At 38.3% G+C, this 17,886-nt stretch overlaps 1 protein-coding gene across 1 annotated transcript; it reads right to left on the bottom strand.

The window, feature by feature from the left end:
* Positions 1-15,527: 15,527 nt before the first annotated feature.
* LOC138383717 (olfactory receptor 8B8-like) lies at positions 15,528-16,460 on the bottom strand. The gene has a single exon (XM_069468758.1). It carries the CDS (start codon positions 16,458-16,460, stop codon positions 15,528-15,530), a length of 933 nt encoding a protein of 310 aa, XP_069324859.1.
* Between the last annotated feature and the right edge of the window lie 1,426 nt (positions 16,461-17,886).

Below are 17,886 nucleotides of genomic sequence, written 5' to 3'. Positions count from 1 at the left end.
GCCTGGTGTAGTTAGGCAGCTGCACAACCGCCCACGGGCCCCCCAGCCTTCAGACTAATTCCAGTGGCAGAGCTGTGCAGCTCCCAGGCTAGAGGCCAGTGGGACCACACCTTACCAGCTAAACCAGCTTTCCCTCTGTTTCCTCCTTCCAGTCATGCTTTACTCACAAATGGTATATACCAAGTTGAACCTGATTGTGAACCGCTTGGATTCCAAGATGAAGTGCTCAGAAAGGAATGGCAAATGCAATATTCAGAAGGCTCAGATTCTAACATGCACCAAAGACCTCATTTTCAAATCAACTGTGAAGTCAGTTATTCAGTGGGAGATCATGTCACTGATAGACGATCCTAGAAACAAACACTCTTAGTTTACTGATACTATAATAACCAACAACAGGCTGTCCTGGGGCTTAGAGCCTCCTGCTGTTGCTGCTCTCATAAGACATCATGTAACATTTCACTACTGAGCAAAACAACAGAAGCCCTCTAAAGAATATTGCAACTTAAGTTTCATTTTGTAAACAAAATTCCGAATTCTAGTTACCATTTTGGCAGAGGTAGAGGTCTCACTGCAGAACACATTCATTCGTTTCCTCCCGTAAATATCACATCAGTTTTATCGGCCCCAAAGACTAGAAATTACCGGTTCAAACTGCACAGTCCCAGCCCAATGACACAAATGACCCAAGGATAAGCTTTTCACAGGTTGGGCCTGAACACGAGCCATTGCCTCCGTTTTAGGTGAGAGAGACTGAGGGTCTTGACAGGATGCAGGGGATAGGCAGAGATGAAGCAAAAGGATTTCACTTTACACTTTTACCCATTTTAGGATTCTAATTATTAAATGGCTTAATCAAAATTTTTGTCCTAGCAAAGCATAATAGGTTAGTTTACCAACGGTTAAAGCATTATATTAATAGATCCCTGAATGAACTAGAAAAGCCAAGCAAAAATCAGATAGGAAAGTTTTTAGGTGACAGTTCCAGCAACATCCCCACCCAACTTTCCCATCCCCCCTCCCCCCCACCCCGCCCCAGTATCACAAGGGTCTGACACAATCACAATGAAAATCAATTAGCTCTTGCACGGCATATCTGAAATAAAGCTTTTAACCTTAAAATTCCCTTGGAGGTACTAGAGTAAAAGGGATGTTCAGGCCCTGGACACCAAGGGGATATAGACAGGCTGTCATCTAGGAGGGGTCGTCAGACCCGGGCTCCCAGGAGATGCACATAGAGGGCCCAAAGGGCAGAGGATGAGACAAATGCAAAACTCACAGGCGGCTGCCCTCACAAACCAGCAGAACAGTGGGTGGGAAAGGGATCTCCACGCCAACTCTGGACCCCAAAGCTGAGGGGCAGGGATGGGGGTGGGGGCGGATACCCCAGGGAGTGCTGCAGGAAATGATGTCTAGAGTACTCAGAGGGTGGATCTAGGAAGCAGCCCTGGCCATGGTCTGGCGGGAGGGAGGGAGGGGGTGGGAGTGGGAAGGAAGGATGTGGCTCCAAGGGGGAGGACGAGGGGGCGGGATGCACGCAGGAACAGGATGTCCAGGGCGCAGTAGGATAGAGAGGGATGAAGAGCCAGCAGAGGGACAAGGGCGCAAGGAGCGGCTGGAGAGGGATGGGCAGCGGGCCTGGGAAGGGGGAGTGGCTGAGATGAGAGGAAGCCTAAGGGCAGGATGGAGGCCGGCGGCCCGGTGGGCAGGAGGGGTCAGCCCGGCTGGGAGGGGGCCGACGTGAAGCCGCGCAGGCAGGACCTGAGGGGACAAGGGTCAGGCCCTAGCCCCGCGCTCACTTACCCCTCTGGAAGAACTCCGCCATGTACTTGTCGCGGCGCAGGGCCCAGTGGCTGCTCTCTGTGCACAGGCAGACAAGCACGTCAAGCAGCATCTCCACGCTCAGGGCGCTCTCTTTGCGCCAGGGCATTCTCATACCATCAGTGAGAACCTGAGCTTTGCAGTAAGCCATGCATTGCCTCTGCTGTCTTCCAAAAGTCTCGTCCTTCATGAATTTGCTCTGCACTTCAAAATATCCCGTCTTCAGTTTATGAGAACCCTCACATCTCCACACCTTCACACGTTATTCCCTCTTTCTAAAGCTTGCTGCCCAATACTTTAGCCACGAGGCTCATGTGGCTATTTAATTTTTTTTAATTAAAATTAATTAATACTAAATATTTAATTCCTCTTATGCATTAGCCAAGTCTGTATGTGGCTTGTGGCTACCATATTGGACAGGGCAGCTGCAGACCATCCCATCACTGCAGAGCGTTCTTACTTAAACACCACAGGTCTACAGTAATCTTCTCTACCTTCTGACTTCCTCTTTAACTTTTCGGCTTAGATATCACTTCCACAAGGAAGGCTTTTCTACCTCTGCCTCATGCCTTTGACAAGAGTTAGATCGTCCTTTTTAATTAATATCCCACTCTAAGAGTTGCCTGTGTGCTTATCTGAATTTTCTGATCAACCAAGGGCTGATTTTCTGATCAACTCATAAGGCCATGGACTGGTCTTCAGTATTGATCAACATCATACTGTGCCCACGGAAATCAAATTAGCAGTAAAAATATTCATGGTGTGTTTATTGGGCACTAGTCTCAGAACTTTAAATGTATGATTTCAATACATGAGTATGTACAGTCTGTCTCACTTAGTACATAATCTGGTATTATTATGATCCCAATATTGCAAATGAAGAATCTGAGGGTCTGAGCGGTTAAACCACTAGCCTGGATCCTGTAGAAACTGAGAGGGAGAGATGGGTGAGGGGCCAGGCAGCCTGACACTAGCTTAGGCTCTGAACCTCCCTGTCCTTGGCACTCACACAATTTGTGTTGAAAGAATGTAGGAGTACCTATGAACAGGCATTAAAGTAGACAGTGCTTACTCTTTCATAACAACACTGTGGTTTTAAATCTACTGATTTTCCCACTAGCCGAAAGTACTGCTTTCTTTTAATAAGGGCTTTGTGCTCTCTCCTTCAGCTCTCAACTGTAGGGTGAAGGGGAAAGGCATATTATACCCACTCTACAATTAAGAAACCTAAAGTCTACAGAGGGTAAGCAAGACGAAAGGCTAGTGGGCTAATATAAAGTCAAAGTGAGACAGCTTTGGCAAGTATTCAACTGACATGATGCGTATGGGCAATGAATCTAAGTCACCAACTTTGACTTTCTTTGGCATTGGTGACTTTGTTTTCTTACAGCCCAAGTCATATTAGTTAGCAGTATCATTTCTTTTTCATATCTGCATGTGGTACTAATGTTATTTGCTAGAATGAAATAACTAGACATTGTTTTCAGCAAATTAAGAAGATGTCTATAAATAGGTCCCCCATCAGACATTAAGCCTCGTGACTACTGTATCATTACAGCTGTGCTTATGCTGATAGGCTATTATTATTATCTCAGATTGAATGTTGATCCCATGAAAAAGAGGTTTTTTTAAGTAAATTTATTTACTACCAAATTTTGCTTAAGTGGGATTCTCATTATAACTGAATATTAAGATGATGTTTTCTTGCAGCGTCCAAAGACACGGGTCAACATGAAAATGGACAGTTAATCACATCGTCGATGGTACTACATTCCAATCTGCTGGAAAACCAAAGCATCAATATGGGAAACTTTATGTTCTGGATTTTGTACATCCAAAGGTAATAGCTAACTAATACTGAGGACTTAATATCAGGCAAGTGATATTCTACGAACTTTACACATATTGACCCGTTTATTCTTGACTAGAAAGCTGTAAGAGTTTTATACTCATTATGCAAATAACAAAACTGAGGCACACGGCTCTAATCACTCGCCCAAATAATACAGCTGGTGAGTGACAGACCTGGGTTTGAACTTACGTAATCCAGCTCTAGGGCCCATTTTCTTAACCACTGGACTGTATTGCCTCCCACCAACAGCTCCAGGGACACGTGCATAAATACATTCAGGGTTTTAGAATGGTTTTTCTAAAGAAGCAAGGAAATTAAAAATATCATCCCCTGTTTTTATTTGAGGATAGCATCTAAGCAGAAAACATAATTTGTATTGTCAACAGAGATTGAAAGAAAGACAGGCTGCTAAATACAAAACTATAAGAAGAGATTTCTGATAAAATCAAGCTCTTCAATTTGATTGAAGAATTTACCTAGTTAGATAAAGAAAAAATATCAGGGAACAAATATTTTATAATCAATATTATACTTCTATTTGCTTATTTTCCAATATAATATCACTTTGGTTTAATGGGAACAAAAGGTTCAATTGATGTCTAGAGAATTTTTCTTAGTGCCATTTCATAAAGTGAATTTTGAGTTTTAAATAACCTTACATGTCCAGCTATTTTCTAATATTGGTTCATATAAAGCTAAATTTATCTTTACTTTTCCCAAACAAGAAGGAAAAAAAAACAGTAAGAATAAGGTGGCTTAAAAATATGTTCATGATTTTTTATTAGCAGTGGCTTTAATCAAAACCTAGATGTAATTTTTCTCCCAATCATAAATTGTCACTAATGACATTTTATAGGTATGTGGATTGAATTCTTTCTTGAGAGCCATTTATAAGCCATTTATAAGAGTGTACAACGGTTCATTCCGGCATTTGGCTATTTTAGTTACTTAACAGGATTGACTATCAAAGTATCTTTGAGCTACAATTCTGTACCACTCTTCCTATTACAGTCCACCACTGAAACTGATTTCACTTATGCTGTAAGCATTGGAAGAACCAAGCTACCACTACAATATTTTTAAAAATCATTTTAGATTGAAATCTTGCCTTCAAAACCATGTCTTTATTTAATAAGATATCAGGTACATATACAATGACAGGGCATTTTTACACCTTTTCCACAAAGGCATGAACATTTCTGAAAATAATTATTTCAGTGACTAGAGTTTATCTGGAATTGATGTATTAGATCATGCAAACTTATGTAGAAGTATGAAGTAACAAGAGCACATTTCTAAAAGGCTTCCATGTTGCAATATCAATTAACCACCCAATAAATTCTATTTTATTGAGCATCTATTAAATGTTGTTATGAGTAGCATTCACGCTAAGAGTGGAAAAGCACCTGTCAAAATGTGTGAAAGGACAAATATATAATGATATGGAGCACCCACAGAATGTACAACACCAAGACTGAACCCTGATGTAAACTGTGGGCTCTGGATGGTAACGATGTGCCAATGTAGGGTCCGTGGGTCATAACAGTTGTCGCATTCTGACACAGGGAGCCTATGCCTGTGAGAAGGCAGGGGGTGTTTAGGAAATCTCTTTTCCTTCCTCTCGATTTTACTGTAAACCTAAAACTGTTCCAAAAAAGAAAGCTTTTAAAAAATGATCAACACGGGATCACACAAAGTGAACTTATATTATATTTAAATTAACAGAATGCTCAGGGTTGGTTTGGACAGTTTACCAATACTGTATTTGCAATTCGTTTAATCTAAAAGTCTCTAGAAAATCGACATTTATTTTTTATGATGAGGGAAACTTTGGCAGCCAGTCTGACAAAACTTGATCTCGTTTGTAGCAAAATGTGACCCAAGTTGATGTGGAGTATGCATAATTTTTATTTTATCCCTGTTAGTGTGAGCGTTCATATGTGTTGCTGCAGACATATTAATGGATGCCACCTTAGACCCCGCTGGTGATGGCAGGTAAGATTTGGATATGTGGCCAGGTTATCCTCCAAAATCCTAATGATCCTGAATTACAAAACTCATCTCTCCCCAAGAGTTTTGGGTAAGGGATTGTGGGCCAAAGACATCGAGAGATAGAAAGGAGGGAAGGAAGAAATGAAAGAATAGAAAACAGCTGGGTTCGTCCCTTCTCTGATTTCTTGGGAGATTCTGGTGCTAGAGTTCCATGCGGATCCACATTATTGTTATAGAATGGGCATTTTTTAATTAAAATTTATTGTTAGTAGTAAAGTACAAAAACCTAGCAATATAATTGTGATTTCTACTTAGATGTATCTTAAAGGTTTTTATATGAATGCCTGTGGCTCACGTTTTGTTTCTATGTGTCTAACACAGAAATAAATCTTTCTTTCCTCTCATTCTGGGTGGAAAAGTAAGAAATGTAAGGCTAAAGAGTTAAAGTATAAATGAGGGAGTTGTTGATAAAAAGAAAGGAAGAAGGAAAGGAGGAAAGGAGGAAAAGAGGAAAGAAAGAAGGGAAGGAAGGAAAGAAGGAGAGAGGAAAGGAAGGGGAAGGAGGGAAGGAGAGAAAGAGGGAGGGAGGGAGGAAAAAGAGAAGGAAAAAGAAGAAAAGACATTCCAGTCGGTAGGATCTACATTAAAATGTTTCTTGATGCTTAAGAAACCTTGAAAGAAAAGATGTCAAAGGCAAATTCTAATATTCTAAAACTACAATTCCATAAAAGCATAAATTTAAATCTAAATCATTTGGGAGAAAATACTTAAATACCCTACATTTTTGTTTAGAGCTGATATCTATAGAATCCTTTATATTACATGGACCCATATTATAGAGATTATATATACAAATATTTTATTGCTTATGCATAAAACATGATTTGTTGGGGGATATAAACTATGGCTTTCTCAGGTATCACTGCTACTTGATTGTTCTGAGTATTGGCTTTCTGACAGGGTTTGAAATGAAGCCATTTTTATTAATTTAGTTATTTTTGCTGATGTAAAAGGCCGTCTATCATGTTAATGATGTATCTGTCTGCACCGAACAATAATTACAGAATGTTCCTTATAGTAAATCATTTGTCACAATCATAGCCCAGTACAACAACCTTTTGTTGAGCAGGGGAAGACATTATCTGAGTAGCAATACACCTTTATGCGAACTGATTAGAGAGGGCTTACACCAAGCAGTCAGGCAAAAACCTGAGAATTCCCAGTTGGAACTGTCCTTCCTCACATCGCAATGTGGGGACGTGCACTGTGACCTGCTGAATTTTCTCCTGTTCTAGCCTATCTGACACGACAAAACCACAACCTTCTGCCCAGGAGAGAATAGACTAAGACTAGGTTTCATAAGAACCTAAAAAATAGACGCCTCTGAAAAGGAGGAAAAACAAAATGATGAGAAAAAAGAAAATATTAAAAGTTTTACTTCTGTTTCCCTTTTTTTTTCTAGCAAGAACTGGACAAAGAAAGGATATAATATGCAAAAATAAAAAGTGAAGTTAACAAAAAGGGATCCATATCTAAATTAAGTGGAAGTCTCATCATCAGAATAATGGTCAGGTTCTTTGTAAAGATTCACAACCTGATTTCAGTTTTTCTTGAGTAGTATTTTGAAATCATAACAGCAAACATTTATTAAGTGTTTCTACATTCAGGGAAACTTTTTTTCAAAATAGAATTTTTGTTGAAGCATAATAAATGTACATAATTTTGAGGTACATGTGATAATTTAATACATTCATATAATTTGTTAAATTCAAATCAGTGTACTTGGGATATCCATGGCCTTAAATACCTGTCTCTTCTTTATGTTAGAACTATATGAATTCTTCTTTTCCAGTTATTTTGAAATATACATAGATTATTGTAAACTATAGTCTCCCTACTGATCTAATAGTAGGTCTTATTTTATCTATCAAACTGCATTAAATAGACTTTAATATTTTAGAACAGTTTTAGGTTCATGATCAAACTGAGTGGAAGGTGCAGAGATTTCTCATACAGGCCTTTCCCCCTCCACAGCCATGTCCTCTGATAGAGTGGTACATTTGTTAACAATTGATAAAATCCGATCTGCTCAGGTCTGTTGTAATCTGTCCTTTAGATGAGAAGGAATCGAAAAACTGGAAGCTACCAAAAAAGTCAATTCAAGTGAAAGGAAAACACATCCTTGCTTTTGAAGACTCTGAAGTAGTTGAAAAAAGATGATGGGTGTTTTTGACTCTTAAGCTCATTCCAAGGCAGGGTAAGAAAAGAACAACAGACCACTTTGGTTTTCCAAAGAATGCTTTTGAAAACATAGCATTCCACAGAAGGACACCAAACAGCTAAAGATTTTAAATGCAATTAAAACAATTGCTGAGGTATACACCCATCCCCTCCCCCCATCCCCCACCTCAGTCTGATACCCAATTGGTGTCATTCCCAAATGTGCATTTAGGTGATGATCAGGGGGATGGGTGGTACATGGGCAATATATATAATCTGAACTTTTGTACCCCCATAATAAGCTGAAATTAAAAAAAAAAAAAACAATTGCTGACATTATTTAGAGTGAAACTACAGGCAAAAAAAAACATCAAATGACCCCAAATCATGTCTGAGGCATTAAAAATATATATACGTATATATATATATATTGAAATGGGAGAAACAGATTCGGAAGAAATGATTTGTAAGGATGTGGTTAAAACTATTTATATACCAGGTTCTATTTGTTTTACAGCTAGTGGTGCACGGACAGCATGAAAGGTTATCTTTGACAAGGTTTTAGCTATTATTTTCTTCCAGTGAAATGGTATTTCTTGAGGAAAAAAAGGTCTTTGGAACAAAATAACAATAAATCTTGATTTAGATACATAAATCTGCCATTGATATCACACATCGGTGTTCTTTCTCACGCAATACAGGTGTTTTAAAGATAAATGGTAAAACTGAACTGGAAATCCATCTGGCGAGTTCAGTTCACCTTGCAGCTATGGGGGGACCGTCCGAGTCTTTTTTCCGTGAGGTGCAGAGTTGTTGCCTGTTTTCTGTACCTCCCCATTTCTTACCCGGGATTCCTTCATCAACTCTCTAGTTGTAAGAGAGCACTCAGAATAAGCAAGAAACAAAGTAGAACAAAACTGCTAGAGCAACAAAAAACATTTCATCTGTGCGTTAACCTGAAGATGACTGATACTTTTGAGGAAAACAATAGGAAAATTTATATGTAGAGCAGTTGCAGAACATTTGCAGAAAGCTGCGGTTACAGCAAAGTGCTCCATCTCTATGTGAGTATCAGGAATTTACTTGGAATTTGCACTGAATCAGGAGTGATCGATTTTCCCTAAGTCTTTCTTTCTCATTCCATTCTAGTTAACCACGTTTATAGCTAGTTTTTAATTCATAAAGGTTTTGTCTGGGCTTCCTTTTGTTTGTTCAGACAACTTTTACTTTTTAAAATATTTTTGGACGTTCTGTTTAGTGATAGTTATTCAGAAAACTCTTTTTCATTCAACTCCACGATGTACTTGAAGTTTTAAATTTAACACACTTATTCCCTTGGCTTTTAACCTGGTTCTGTACCACTTGGTGAGAGCAAGTGAGGTTACGGTGGATTTGTGCTATTGTACAAAATGTACACTTATACTTGTAAAGTTTAACCATAATCTAAATTAGTTTTAGATGGATCTACTTATTCACAATCTAGATTAACTCCCAAGTTGGTATGGGAATGGCATTATAACTAGATAGTTGTTTACTTGGTTACTAGGGAGGAAAAGATAGATGTAAAAGTTTCATCAGCCTTTTTTTTTGACACTCAGAAATGACTAGGAAGCATTTTGAAATTTAGTATGATGCAAGAGCAATATACAGAAAGAATTATAAAATAAATTGTAGAATTTATTGCTCCAGTTTGAAGTTAGGTCATTTAAGAGATACATGAAAGAATAAAGGACCTAGGACACAAACAGATTTTTTTCAGGAGGTCAATAAGGGCAAACTATTTTCATGTTCATACAGGACATTATTTGCCTTTTCACTCTCAACTCTTTCATGAGTGTTCAGTGGAGTTTTCTAGAAACTAATATGACCTGTGATATCACAACAAATTGAAACGTGGAAGCAGATATGAAAATCCAGCTGTTTTTATTAAGCCAGACATTAAAGAAATTTGTAAAAAATGTAAAAAAGTGACACTTTTCTCATTACTTTTGTTTTGAAAAATACGTTAATAAAAGTATGTATTAGCATATAAAAAAGAAGTGATACAACTATTGTAAAGAACTCATACAAATGACATGTGAAGGAAAACCAAAGATCAAGATACAGAGCATAGAGACAGACTGCATTTAAATACCTGACAAGTCGGTGTATGTATGTATACAGGTGTGCATGTATAAAAAACATGTATTTCAATGAAATAGAATTAGAAGTCCAAAAATAAAAACTCACATTATGGTCACTGTATTTTCAATAAGGATGCCAGAATGATTCATGGAGAGAAAATAGACTTTTCAACAAATGGTGCTAGAATGACTTGATGTCCACATTCACGAATGATTTGGATGCATACTTCACAACATAAACAAAATTAACTCAAATCATAAGATATAAATGTAAGAATTATTATTTTAAAATGTCAAGGAAAAACTTTGGAGTAAATCTTTGTGAGCTTGGGTCAGGAAATGGTTTCTTAAATATGATACCTAAAACACATGTGACAGAAGAAAACAAATAAATAAATTGGACTTCATCAAAATTAAAAACATTTGAAATTGAATTGACATCATCAAGAAAGGAAAAGACAATACACAGAAGGGGACAAACATTTGCAAATCCTGTATTTGATAGGGATGTAAGAAATCTTTCTCGTCCCTCCTTTTTCTCTTAGTTGTTTCTTGACTTTTAGGTACAATTGTTCTCATATAGTTAGTGACTTATCTGGAAAGCCTTGTTAAAATATATTGCATGCAGGCCGGGCGCGGTGGCTCACGCCTGTAATCCTAGCACTCTGGGAGGCCGAGGCGGGTGGATCGCTCAAGGTCAGGAGTTCGAGACCAGCCTGAGCAAGAGTGAGACCCCGTCTCTACTAAAAATAGAAAGAAATTATCTGGCCAACTAAAATATATAGAGAGAAAAAAAAAAAATTAGCCGGGCATGGTGGCACATGCCTGTAGTCCCAGCTACTCGGGAGGCTGAGGCAGTAGGATCGCTTAAGCCCAGGAGTTTGAGGTTGCTGTGAGCTAGGCTGACGCCACGGCACTCACTCTAGCCAGGGCAACAAAGCGACACTCTGTCTCCAAGAAGAAAAAAATATATATATTGCATGCACATATACAGTCTCTTACACATGTATAATGTTAATATCATGACCCACATTATCACATGGTGCAGAATACTTTATAATCTTTTAAAACAAATCACTTTGTTTTATTTTCATTTTGCTGAGCACTGCCTTTCCCTTCTCAACTCCCCTCAATTCATTACCCAGTTATTCATGTTTATAACCTAGCACACACCTTCTCATACATTATTACTTGCTCATATAACCATATACATTTATAGGGCCTATAAGAAATATTTTTGATCTCTTGCTTGTCTCACTTAACAATATTACATTGCAGTACCTCCAATACTCTATGTTGTAGATGTATTATGATTTATCCAAACACTTGCGATGCTAGAAACTCAATATTTTTCCAATTTTTCAATCAACAGAAACAATGCTAAAATAATCATCATTATGCCTGTCTTCATATGCCAGTAGTTTTATTGCAATGAGATAAATTCCCAGAAAGTTGTCTTTCCGTTTACTCTATATGGTCAGATGGTTTTCTCAAAGCCTGTAATAATTCACATTCTCCCAGACAGTATCTGAAACTATCTTTCCTTCTCCAAGCATTTCCAAATAGCATTCCCTTGACTGTTAAGGAGCTTTAGCAAGTTTCAGATTTGTAAAATGTTTGGTTTGCTTTTCTGTACTTGCTTGTTTATGTCTTTTCCCCTTTTTTTGTGGAGTTGTTTTCTCAATTCTTATAAAATTGTAGAACAAGATGGATGGATATCAATCCTCTTTCACTTGCAATTAAACTATATTTTTTCTAATCCACTACTAGTCTACTGATTTGTATAATGTATCTTTTGCCAAGAAAAAGCCTTATAATTTTATACAAATATGTCTACTTTAATATATGTAATATGTACACAATTGCCCCATATGTCACTGTTCTGATACAACCACCTGACCTGAGAGCCCATCCTCTCTTACTTGCACTACTACAAACCCCCCTAAACTACATTCCTGCTTCATACATTGTCTCACACAGTTTAACACAGCAGCCAAGAACATCTTTTAAAAACATAAGTCAGATTGCTTTCAAATCACCAGTACTCCATTTCATTGAGAGAAAAGGCTGAAGTTTTACATATCCTTTAAGATCCAGGATGACCTCCTAACCCCTTGCTACATCTCTGTCTTCATCTCCTTTCTCTGTCTCTCTGACTCCTTTCATTCACTGCAACAGCATTTATTGTTTTCAAACATGCCAAAACTATCACCCACAGGGTGGGTATTGTGCTTTTATTTGTGTTCTAAGAAACTTTTTATTCACTAAAATTGTGGTTAAATCTTCACTGCTTATTAAAAGTAGGTGAATTTTGTATAATAAAAATAACCTAAAAGATGTACACTCCAATATTAGTAACTCAAGAACTAGCCTGAGCACTATAACTTATAAGTGGTGATTTGGAACAAGCCATGGATATCTCTGGGTGCCAGGCCCATCATCTATGAAATGGGAGCTTGGATTCCCTCCCCTGTTTGCCTCCCAGTTCTTCCCAGAGGTGCACACAGACTGACACATGGACAGTGCAGAGGAAACTGTAAACAGGCTCCCCCAAAGAGCAACAGTAACATCTGCACATGTCTCTAGATTGACATTTGGAGAGGATTAATTAAATTCTATTTCAGAAAGAGACTTAGTGCAGGTGATTCCACCAGCATCCTGCTCACTGAGGAAAGGAGGCTCTGCTTAAGAATGCAACACTTCGGGAGAATGAATGATATTTTAGTGTTTGAAGGTACATATTTTGCACAACAAAGACCTACAGATAAACCGCCTACTTGATTTGCTGTTTAGTTTAATTAATATATATTAATGTAAATAATATATATTTATCAATAAGAAGAATTTTATCAAAAAGGACAGCAAATAAGAGAAACAACAAAAAGAAACTTCCAACCAAGTTCAAATATTTTATAAAAATAGAACTCATTGAGGGAAAACCAAGCTGTTACCAAGAACTTGGCACTTGTCCATGAGGCTGAATCAGAAGTACAAGTAGAAGTGGTTTGAGGAAGAGGAAAGAGTTTTACTATTTTGCTAACAAAGGAGGAAAAATGGTAGACTTCTACATCGCAAAATTCAAATCTCCTGAACATTTGCAGAAATACACAGTTTTTAAAGGGTGGGTTCTCAGCTTGAGGCAATTACTGTTCAAATACAGTTGATGATTCAGATCATCCCATCTCCACTGAAGACAATCTCATGACCTCTGCCCAGGACCTCCCTTTACCAGGTCAGGCTGGGCCATCTCCTATTGCACAAATAAATAAATAAAAGACTCACCCTGCCCCTCCCAACCACTGGCCTGAGGCAGGGACGCAGGCTTTAGTTCTCAAAAACGAGCAGAGTATGTTTTAAAGAGACATAAAATATTTTTGCCGTTTTTTTCCAGGCCATTCCCTCTGTTACATATTTCCTACTGTCAGTATTTCTTTTCCATATCTAAGGGAGGAGGGGTGACTACTCTGTTACAAAGCGTGTTGATACTAGGACCAGCAAATGGGGAATAAATGGCCATTTCAATCCATAAATCAAGGCTTTAGCAATGCTGAACGTCAAAAACAAACAAGCTAACAAACAAACTGTGGTGAATTTCGTAGTGCCAAAATATTGAATAGAGATTGCAAAAATTGGAAAATCGTAAATATCGTTCTATTGAAAATATTTACTACTTTTTATATCAGATTGATGATTTTTGAGTAGTCCTGTTTTTGTCTGTTTCCTAAAAGGAAATATGATCCAACATCTTATTCTAGGAAAGACACTGACATAATTTGTTTTATTTACTAATGTTTCTTTCAAATTATCATAACTCTCTCAGCTGCAATTTGAAGTTTTTATAGTGTAAAATCCATATAGAATGAGCATATGGAAACCAAGAAAAACAAGTATAATTTGGGCCCTCCAGACTTCTGGGATTAACTCTCTAAATATCAAATAACTTAAGCTTTTATCCTACTGAGATAAATCCTGTGATCTCCATAATGTCTTGGGGTTTTCTAGAAAGAAGAAGAGAGTCATAGGTTGGTATTTTATTTTCTCATCATTTTACTTTCTAAATTTTGTCTTCCTAAATTGAGCTTCAAAAACCACTTAAAATTCTTTATCAAGAAGCCACTATTTCTTGTCTACCCAATTCCCCACAAACATGGCCACAGTGTTTCTGCTCTCATTCCTCAAATAATAATACTTATGACCACTGCATATTATAATTTTTATCAAAACTCATTGGACAGTGCACAGTAAATACAGTGTTCCACAGAACAGTATACAAATTCAGATTAAATTGCAGTTTCTAAATCCTCATTGAACATTCCCTACAGAGGGACCTCTTAATTATTGACTGTGTTTCTCTTTGGGTGCTGGGCTAATGACATTTGCTGGATTCCTTTTACTCACATGCCTTGATCTCTGACATACATGTCCCTGGTAATATTTCAAACTCATTTTTTTCAATTTGCTGAGAAAGTCACCTCCCTGTTGCAGCCAATGATCTCCCAACTATACTAGCTTAAAAGGCCTCCTCTTTCCCAAAAGAAAGAACTATCAAACTGCTTTCCTAAACAAACAAACAAACTTAAAAGAAGCAATACCCTCCCTGTCAGAAATTCATGTATCAGTCTAGAAAAAAGCACAGGCAACTTCCAAATTAGAAATGTTTTCTCATATTCCATGTTTACTGAAATACAAATAGTAAAGCAGAAGAAAAATATAGTAAGGAGAGCAGTAGACTCGAATAAGTAGGTGATGAGTTTAGTGTTTTTCATTAAGAAGTTGTGTGACTGTGGCCATACCACCCTGAATGTGCCTGATCTTGTCTGATCTTAAGAATTTGTGTGACCAAGTAAATCATTACCATACAGAGCTTCACTTTCTCAGGCATGCCGTAATTAAATATTGTCCTCCTGTTATGTGCTGGTTTAAGTGCAAAAAGATAAGTATAATAAGTTTAATAAGAAAACTCTTAGTGAATTTATAGCTAATCCATAGTGTTTACAGTTCCAAAGTAGTCTATACTTAACAGTCCTTATGAAACCTCCCATCTCTGGTATTTAAAGAAGACACATTCTTGCCCAGTGTTTGATAGAAAGATGGGAGCAGAAACAGATTAATGAATTAATGCCACCAATAGCAAGTGGCAAATAACAATTCCCACCCTTCTAATGACACAATGATTCACAAAGTGTTACTTTGCTTGATCATATGTACACTATTTATTTTTTTCCAAAGAAAAAAAGTAATAATGTTGCAAATAACAATTTAAAAAAATCAAAAATATAAATTTCTTTCACAATGTTGTTACTATACTGAAAAAAGGTGGGAAGAAAGCAATTAAGCAAATAGTGAGGAAAGGAAAAACACATACTACATAAACAGTGAAAATAAATTATTGAGAGAAGGCTCAAATTTTCTTCCCCATAGTAAAAAACAGGATAAGAAGGCTATAAATAAAATACTGTAATTAAACAACAGAATATCCCTGTCCTGTAACTACATGCACAGAGACATCCGATTCCTGATCAAAACTTTCTTCTACTAATGGTTTTTCTCAGGGCAAGATGAACATCTTTGTTCCTCAAGCTGTAGATCAAGGGGTTCATCAAAGGAACTGTATTGGTGTAAAAGACAGAAGAGACTTTTCCCTGATCCATGGATTCAGCAGATGACGGTTTGAGGTACATATAGATACCTGATCCAAAGAATAGAGAAACAGCGATTATGTGGGAACTGCAAGTGCTGAAGACTTTGGACCTGCCTTCCTTAGTCTTGATATGGAGGATGCTGGAGAGAATAAAACCATAAGAGATAAAGATGGTGAGAGTAGACACAGTGAAGATGATGCCTGCTGCAATGAAAACCACCAGCTCATTTATGTAGGTGCTGGTGCAAGAGAGCTGGAGCACAGGGAGGATGTCACACAAATAGTGGTTGATGGTGTTTGCATCACAGAAGGTCAGTCTCAGCATGCATCCAGTGTGGGCCACGGCACCAGAGAAGGCCATCAAGTATGAACCAAGCATGAGGTTGCAACACACTTTAGGGGACATGGCAATGTTATACAAAAGTGGGTTACAGACTGCCACATAGCGATCATAGGCCATTGATGTCAGCACATAAGTTTCAGAAATGGCAAAAAAGCAGAAAAAGAAAAGCTGTGTCATGCACCCCCGGTAGGAGATAATGTTCTTCTCTGATATGAAGTTCACCAGCATTTTGGGTGTAAACACAGAAGAATAACAGAGGTCTATGAAGGACAAGTTAAAGAGGAAAAAGTACATGGGGGTATGAAGGTGGGAATTCAGCCCAATTAGAGTTACCAGGCCCAAATTTCCCAACACAGTCACCATATACATTGCTAGAAACAAAAGGAACAAAGGGAGTTGGAGACCTGGCTGGTCTGTTAATCCCACCAGAATGAATTCAGTCACAGAAGAGCCATTTTCAGGAGCCATTCTTCTCTAATCTGTGGACAGAGGAGATAAGGGTTGCATTGAATTACAATCCAGCTTTTCCCACCATAGGTGCACTCAAGAGTGTGAGTTATACACTGGGATTATCTGAGACTAGCCCAACATAGACCCACAGAATCTGCCTTTACCACTGCCATTATACTGATGGACAGTGACTTCCCCTCATGAGAGACTTACTAAACTAAATACAGCAAAAAAGCACCACCCACTTAGCCCACAGCTTGTAGAAAGGAAGGCTCTGTCCCCCTAAGGTTTGCTAAAAATCACTGACATGAGGCAGATTAATTAGAGGAAAAGACATGCAAATTTATTTAGTGTGTATAGAAGGGAACCTTCAGAATGAAGATTCGATTCCTCAGTGAGGTACAGAGCTTTTGGAAGAATTGGGGCTTTGCAGCAGTACGACAGCTTTTGCAAGGGAAAAATGCAGAGGCTCGGCTAGCTAGCAAAGGTGGTCTTATGTAAATGAAACCTTACAGGTAGGTACCAGAGCCCTCTGAGAGACTAGATGGTAAATGCTTTTCTCTTCTCAGGACTTAAAAGATGTCAGACTCTCAATTACTCTTTCCTTGATTGGAAAAGGAAAGAATTAGCTGTATTAAAGGAAATTCTCAAAAGACATAAATTCCCTCCCCCACCCCTGCACCACAGAAGACAGCTTTGCAGTTACTTCCATCTGTGAGACCCATAGCAGCCATCTCAAAATATATCAAAAAAATGTATACTTTGTGGTAAAATATTTCTAATTTCATTCAAGAGTGAAGGCCAGTGGTTCCATATGTAAATGTGACTGCTAGAAAGGCCAAGGGATTAGAAGGAAGAAGGGTGGAAGAGCACAGAATCATCCTTCTCTCATTTCTTCATTCAGGTGAGCCCTCTCCTCACCAGTAAAATCAGAGGCAGAGGCCTGAGCATCCTGGTGCCGATGTCTAATGCAGATTAGACTCTGGCGGGTGGAAGCCAGGAACACAGTTGCCAATCCAAACACAAGGGCCTAGGGTCTAGGAGAAGTTCAGTTACGTCTCAGGTCATAGAATAAAAGCCCTAAATCTAGAGCAGGGAGAGCTGTGTCCATGGACAGAGAACTTACTGATTAGATACTGCAAACACAGGGTCCACTAATGTCGCTGTTTATTCTCTGTTCCCCTCTCAAACAGATGCTTCCACTAGTTTCACCTGAGCCTCAGGAAAGCACAAAATAGGAAAGAGGAATATCTTAGATCCCTGGACTTCCATCTCAAAACAAAGAGGACGCAAACTCACCCTTAGGCCAGAAAACCTTAATGCTCCCTATTGCTGTTATTAACTGCTGGGTTCTGGAAGGGCAATTTCAGCCTCTAAGTCTTAAGTTTGTTTAAGACTGAGAAGATGCAGCCCGGATTCATATTCCATTGTGCCCTGGATGCTT

Source organism: Eulemur rufifrons, chromosome 6 (assembly GCF_041146395.1).
Source record: "Eulemur rufifrons isolate Redbay chromosome 6, OSU_ERuf_1, whole genome shotgun sequence".
Lineage (NCBI taxonomy): Eukaryota > Metazoa > Chordata > Mammalia > Primates > Lemuridae > Eulemur > Eulemur rufifrons.
Note: the sequence above shows the minus strand (reverse complement) of the source record. Positions and strands in the feature narration are given on the sequence as shown.